At 41.1% G+C, this 7,422-nt stretch overlaps 1 protein-coding gene across 2 annotated transcripts in view; it reads left to right on the forward strand.

Annotated features, from left to right (window-relative positions):
* Positions 1-7,281, forward strand: part of RABEP1 (rabaptin, RAB GTPase binding effector protein 1) — a 95,560-nt gene extending 88,279 nt beyond the window's left edge. For both annotated transcript variants that reach the window (XM_012726275.1, XM_004684734.2), the window contains exons 14-18: positions 181-370; positions 1,185-1,240; positions 2,655-2,753; positions 3,678-3,794; positions 4,604-7,281. In XM_012726275.1, the coding sequence (XP_012581729.1) occupies positions 181-370; positions 1,185-1,240; positions 2,655-2,753; positions 3,678-3,794; positions 4,604-4,705 (564 nt within the window). In that variant the 3' untranslated portion in view covers positions 4,706-7,281. The remainder of the gene's footprint in view (positions 1-180; positions 371-1,184; positions 1,241-2,654; positions 2,754-3,677; positions 3,795-4,603) is intronic.
* Positions 7,282-7,422: the final 141 nt, after the last annotated feature.

Genomic DNA, 7,422 nt, shown 5'->3' on the forward strand with positions numbered 1-7,422 from the left:
TGTAAACTGAATTATAGGGAAACAAACACCTGCTCCTTGAATGGGTTGAAGTTCAAAGTCTTAAAAGTTTGAACCATTTAAAACAACATCTGAAATTCTGGCTGCAGAAAGTTTTTAGCTTCACTTTATTATTTTCTTTCACTCTTACAAATCCAATAACCATTTGATTTCTTAATCCAGGCACTTCGGGAGTTGGTATTAAAATACCGTGAGAACATCATTCATGTTCGGACAGCAGCAGACCACATGGAAGAAAAGTTGAAGGCTGAAATACTTTTCCTAAAAGAGCAGATTCAAGCAGAACAGTGTTTAAAAGAAAACCTTGAGGAAACTCTACAGCTGGAAATAGAAAATTGCAAGGAAGAAATAGGTGAAGATAAAAGTGATGTAGTTTAGAACTGGAACAAAATAAAACTTCTGATTATAAGACTTAATATGTGGTCATGCATAGTAGAAAATGAACGAATAGAAAAGAACCAAGTACTTAATCCATGTTTCTAGGTGTTCTGGTACATCTAATAATGGGGAATAAAAAATAAGAAACAGCTGCTTTTTGGCAGTTAGTAGTAGCTACGAAGTTCCAAGCCAGACCACTGGGGAACATGATTAGATGGGGGGCATTTCCTTACAGTATTTAATTGTGTCAACACACTCCTGCTGGGACTAGCTCACACCCCAAGACCCACCCCAGAGAGATGAGGGTAGTTTATGACAACTGCCTCTACCTGAGCTTGATTGGTTGGGGAAAATTTTTTTACGATATATTTATGCATACAAAAACTGGGGTGTAGGTAGACCAGAGATGTGGGAGTGGGGTGGATGAGAGGATTCACCAGGGACAGAATAGGGAACAGAACAGGCAGATGTACTGAAACATACTGCTGAGGGAGCAGCGGGTGAGACAGGATAAGTCTGTTGTGTGATGTAGGTCACCTCCCTGGCTGGGCTCAAACTCTTGCCCCAGTGGCTGGTGATAGCTTAATAGTGCTGAGACATTAACCCTGTACCCCTGGTTGGGGAAAATTCTGAGAAAGGGGTGTTGAATTCTTCCCATGCCCCATTATGTTGACTCCTTCCATTGTATGACATTGAACTTGCAGTAGAAAGTATATTTTAAGACAAAAGTTTAATTGCAAAGTCAGAAATGCTAACGTTGCCTTTTTTTTTTTCCTCCCCCCCCCCAGCCTCCATTTCTAGCCTAAAAGCTGAATTAGAAAGAATAAAAGTGGAAAAAGGACTGGTGAGTTTCAAATTCATTCTATCAGTGACCATTAGTTATTTATTGAATCCTGCTTTGCTAGGCCCAAGATATAAATGATAGTTAGACATAGTCCCTGCGTTTTAGAAACTTCTGTCTAGTGGGAAAAATACAATGGGATGAAAACATGCTGACAGTGAAGACTGTTTACTGAGTTCTTTGTGTCAGGGCATGTTAACTGGATGAAGTACAGGGAGGACTTGGGTGTGACTGCAGCCTGCAGTCTCCACTACAGTGAGATGGCCATGACACAGTATAGACTTAAAGCTACAGAGGAAATACATATAGTCTTTTTCAAATAGGAGGTGTTTTCTGGAACCCTCTCCTCTTCGACAACACTAAGACCTTGTAAATGGCCCCATTTTACTCCCTGGCCTTGTTTGTTGGTCAGTGACCTTTACCTCTTCTCAACCCCACATGCTAAGTTATTGCTTTGCCCCACCCCGACGTCTCATTCACATGCCTGACACCAGTCTCTATCCCTCCAGATCTATAATTTCATGGATCCATCTTCCTGAGCATCCTCAATTCAGAGACCTTCAATTCCCTGAACTTTTCCTTTTTTCCTAGTTTTAGCAACCTCATTATTACATTTTTGCTTTGTCTAGTCTGCATCCTTCATCACTTGCATCTTCAACTAGACTTCCACTGAAACCCTCAGTCTCCTGATTCCTTGTTCTCCTACTCTTCTAACAAACCACTAGTCTGTCTTCTGCCGCCACTATGTGGTTGCAGACTTCAGTTCTTCCTGGGCTTATTTTAAGTCTAACTTCTTTTCCTGCTTCTGTATTTTATCTCCTTCCAATTTATCTTCACATTGAAACCAAGGTGAGCTATAAAAATTACAAATGGCTGTCTCCCAGTGATTGTTTTGGGATCAAGTCCATATTTCTTAGCCTGGTCAGGTCTCAGCCTCTAAGGCCTCAGCACTCTGCTGTGGTATAGGCAAGAATCACCACACTTCCTAACCACATTTTTAAACATGTCTTCCACTTCATCTTTTTTTTGGAGTATGTCACTTTCTCTCCCTTACCATCTTTTTCCTCTTGTTAGACTTTTCCCATCATTAACAGGTCACATATCTTTTTAGGGAACTTGTTCCCAACTTTTCAGTAGGATTAAACATTTCTTCTTCCATGTTTATGTGCTGTAATTATTTGAGTCTGTCTCACCTTGCCCAGGCCTACGACATAGGAGAAGCCTAGTGTTTAATGAGGGGGGAAAATAAAAGTCCTAAAAATTAACAGAAGTGTCACAGAGACCAAAGGGTGAGAACAGTGAGTGCAAGCGTGGCCAGGTTGGAGGCCTTGGCGCCCTGAGGGTTGGTGCACGTACCACCAGGCCACAGCCTCTGCAGGCAGTGTCTGAGTTTCATTTTTTCTTCCTTAATTCACAGTTGGAGTCTACATTGAGAGAGAAGTCTCAACAGCTTGACGGTCTTCAGGAGATAAAAATCACTTTGGAGGAACAGTTAAAAAAAGAGACTACTGCTAAGGTGATATTTTTTGTTGGTAATTTAATTACAAAGTGTGCTAACATTGTGGGATCACATCTTAACCTATTTTTTGAAAAAACTGCTGTCCTAAATAGAGCTGCCATCTGAAAATTGGCATGACTTTCTGCTTGTAGAAATAAATGATATCTCATTAGACTTGGGTTAAATCTGTAACTACCAGCTCTGGAGGCCTGTGTCAGAGACCACTGTACTTTTGGGCATTGGGGTCAAGGGGCCATGAGCCAAGCACTGCTTGGCTAGAAGCACTGCTTTGAAAAGGTTGTTCCATTTGACCACATGTTCACATGTTGCATGGAGCCATATTTGCTGCTGAAATTTGAATTAGTCTAGTCAGAATAAAGTGTGGGGATAATTGTGGGGGTTTCCTAGAAGTGGCCTTAGTGAGCTGTGAGGTCACATCTTAAAAAGAATAAAAGCACTATGTCTGTGTGTTCCATGACCACTTGTGTTTACAAAGGCCCTTACATGGTCCTGCTGTTTCTCTATAAGGAAGATTGGAGGCTCTTGGGGCTGCGTCGGGCATAATGGTTGACTTTCCTAAAAGATGTGTAATTGTGGCTGTCAAAGGAAATCTGTCTCTATTCCTGTGGTAGCCACTGATCTCTCAGCTGCTTTTTGATGATTGATCAGTCACCACGCTGTTGGGGTTAGTCTGCAAAGGGGGGGGGGTAGCACTTTTTATTTTTTCTTCCTTCATACTCAGTTCATTTTAGGACCTAGAACAGATAGCTAGATGGCTCGCCCCTTGCCATGTAGATGAAGGGAGGCAAACAGGACCCATGACAGCCATGGGCATCTATTGTCCTCTCATGTGGTAGGAAGCCACACATTCCTAGATTTCCTAAGTGCTTCTGACCTGTGGCTCTTTGGCATTAACCCTCATTCAAAATGTATACTTTCTAGGTTACCATTGAACAGCTCATGTTTGAAGAGAAGAACAAAGCTCAAAGGTTGCAGACAGAACTAGATGTCAGTGAGCAAGTCCAGAGAGATTTTGTGAAGCTTTCTCAGACCCTTCAGGTGAGGAATTTGGGGGTACCCCAGGATTCTGCACCAAGGCATTTTCGGGGATCATGGTACCCAGGAAAGGCTTGCCAATCACTGACTTGACCACTGACCATAGCTAAAGGTGTAGAGACTAACTAAGGCTGCCCCGATCCTGGCCTCAAATAGCTACCTGGTCATTTAATCTGGAAATAAATTTCAGACTCATTCCCCTTGCCTTTCCCTCTGACACCTGGCTGGCTTTTGTCTCCTTAAATGTCAGTTTTAAACTCCTTAGTGTACCATGTAAGACTCCTTTCTTCCAGGCTTAGCCATGTTTTATTTGTTCCTTTCTGCCTCACATCATACCTGTGTGAGAGCTGCTTGTGGTTCCTTACCCACCACCTGGTGTTCCTCTGTAAAGCTTTGTTTCATTATCCTTTTCTCTTTCAAGGCCCAGGTTAGGATTATCTTCTCCATAGAACCCTCTGTAGGCCCCTAAAGTGGGCCAGTGTCATCCCCACCCCTGCTGTGTTCTGCTTTCGCCTTGGCATTTGATGAGCATCCACAGTGACATTTACTGTATTAAGGCAAAACTGTGATCTTGTTTTTCAATCTGAACTGTGGGTTCTCAGGGCTTAGTTTTCTCATTTACATTCATAGTACCAGCATCTTGCACTGTGTCTATCAGAGTGGCTTTGGGGAATTTTCAATTGTTTTTGCTCCCTCCTTTTTTAAAGTCAATATTCTCTGGTGAATTAATCTGCTCCATTTCAGCTAAACATTTGAACTTCAGAAACCCAGGTGGAGGAATCTGCATTTAATTCACTGCATTATTCCTCCAGGTGCAGTTAGAGCGCATCCGGCAAGCAGACTCCTTGGAGAGAATCCGGGCAATTCTCAATGACACCAAACTGACAGATATTAACCAGCTCCCTGAAACATGACACCCTGATAGCAGGACTCTAGCCTGCACTTTGGATTTTTAACTCATCTTTAGAGCAACATTAATTATTATTTAACTCTTAACTGAAGAAGCAGGAGTCACAAATAAGGGAAGACTGGAGAAATGCTTATTTCTAGTGGAAGAATGTGCAGCACAGGAACAGCGAACAGTTGGAGTAACTTGCATCAAAAAGACCTTTCCATTGGGAACACTAATGAGACTCCAGTCTCAGTCCAGCAGGTGTGGGATGAGGTTTGGTGGAGAAAGTGCTGTTTCCTTGCCTGCTTTGTCCAACTCCCTACCCTAATGCAGCATCCTCATATAAGTGTTTGGTATTTTTTGTTCTTAGGTATTGGGAGAACTTTTTCTGTTGACTAGAGTTCATCAGTAACAGTATTCAGCTAGCAGAGGTGTAGTATGCTGTATGACTATTTTATATTAAAATATGAAGTTTGAGAGCAGGCCATTGGCTAATGACTGTATTTCCTAGCTCAGTGCTTTTCATTTTTTACCATTTTATCTTGACATGGAGGACCTTAGATGCTACTGAAACTTTCCTGAGACACACAAGACAATGGCAAACAAGCAATTCAAGAACTGAATTAATTGTGAGAATCTGAAGACATGGCTGGGCTTTTGTTGAGATTAAAGGAAAAGCACAAGAAGCTGTTTGGAAGCACTTTTTCTGCTACCTGGATGATTTTTGTGGGCCCACAGGTACCAGAGTCAAACTTAACTGGCACCATCTACTCTTATTCGATCAGTGGAAAAATAACATTAATAAGCTAAGCTATGTCTGGGAACATCTAGTATAAATTTTTAAATCTTATTTTCATCTCAAATCAGAGGGCCTAATACTAGTTTCAAACAACAAATGCTAACTAGATTTGACGGATACTGGTTTTGTATTTTTCTTTTATAATTTAGACCTGGGTTGTGATGCTTACTGTGAGGTTGTGGAAAACCCAGTTGGTATATTCATCACTTTGGAAATTGCTTTGTAATTTCCGTGAGTTTAGATTGTTTTTCCAATGTAGGAAAAGTCTCAGTGAGCGGGTTACTTTTGCCGTAGCCTTATGAAGTGTTGCAGAAAGCACAAAGAACGGATTCAGGTTCACGCGCTACCTGCTGCAGTACTCAGTAGAAGGCTATACTGACTTCATACAGGTGGCTCAAGAGCAGAATTAGTATCACACCTTTTGATACTGGTGTGGCACATCAGCAGGGTACTCGAAGGAACTCTATGGGAATTAAGTGGATAAGAAAGATCAGTTTATGGAAAGCCACCATTAACTTAGAATTTAACGTGAATTGTTTTTGTTATAAATGAAATCGTAATGGACTAGCCCCAACGATCTTTATTTATGTCTTCCACAGAAAAAGTGATAAGGACTACATACCTCATCCCTCGGGTTACTGTTGTAGTCTTGCATTCATGATTATGAATTTAAAACTAATAATGAAAATAACGCTTATAGGCTTGGCATGCATGAAACATTTTAATTGGTTTAAAGTCCCTTTGTATAAAGTGCTACTTGGTTTAGATAGAGGAAATATATATCCTCATTGAGTTACAGGGAATTTTATTCCAAAATGCAGTCAATTTAAATTATATATGTGTAAGACTAGTCCCCTTAGATTATCCACCAAGCTAATTTGTTTTAGGTTATTAAAATTGGCACTTTAAAAACAGGATGGGTCATTCATAATCTTCCTGAACTGAAACTATATATATATATAGCTCCTGGGAACTTGGTCTGCTGAGATGAGGCATCTTGCAGATTTTTTTTTGCCTAAGATGGTACGGGGCCAATAAAATCATGAATAAAGAACTGTTATTGGTCTCTGCTGTGGCAGATGCTATCTGTTGGAACCCACTCTGTTGAGGAAAAAAAGCCTAGAAAAACCCAAACTAAGATTCTGGGTTTTGTTAACAAACTATTTCTGGTAGAAAAAAACTCTTTGAACTGGGTCTTCTGTGTAAGTGGGTAGCTGATTTAGAAGGTAGGATGTTAGCGCTTCTAGACAAAAGGACAGTTGGGTTTCATGAGTGTTTCTGTGCTTGTATTCAGTCTGTACACTTGTTCTCACGCATGTCTAACCTAATTTACCTTCTACCTATAACCTACCTTATTACCATGTGGCTTTTAATTGGCAGCCACTCAGCCATTTCTAGGCAGGTACTATTACCTTTCAGAACTTAACATTGGTAGGTATAAAAAGATTACCTGAGGACAAGATCTTTTACTGCATACCAGCCATTTTCTTCTTTCTCCCTTTTGAGGTCTTGCACTTGTACCTCATACCCAGCAACAGGTATTGGGACATAGAGCACAGCCAAACCCAGCTCTGAAAGGTAATGCTGCCTGTCAAGGAAGTGAGCTAGTAGCGGCCTTGCAATTGTGGATCCTGAGCTCTGCTCTGAGCAGAAGGCAGGTGATAACTGTACTGAAGGTGTGTCCTTAAGAAAGTGTTCAAATTAAAAAAGCTGCTGCCTAGTACACTGTGTGGCCTTTTCCTTTGAATTCCTGGGCTATGTCCCTCTTCAGACTCATGATTTTGGTGCTAATACTTTAAAATGTAGCTCTCAGTCTTGTGCAAATACAGAAAAAGCCCATAGGAATTATGGTGATCTGGTGGTGGCTGCAGCTGAAAAGTGGCAGTCTTTTTTTATTTTCAATCCTAGGTCACTGTGAGTACAGTCAAAGACTCGGGCTT

The sequence above is a fragment of the Condylura cristata genome, unplaced genomic scaffold (genome assembly GCF_000260355.1).
Source record: "Condylura cristata isolate star-nosed mole 26May11 unplaced genomic scaffold, ConCri1.0 scaffold00017, whole genome shotgun sequence".
NCBI lineage: Eukaryota > Metazoa > Chordata > Mammalia > Eulipotyphla > Talpidae > Condylura > Condylura cristata.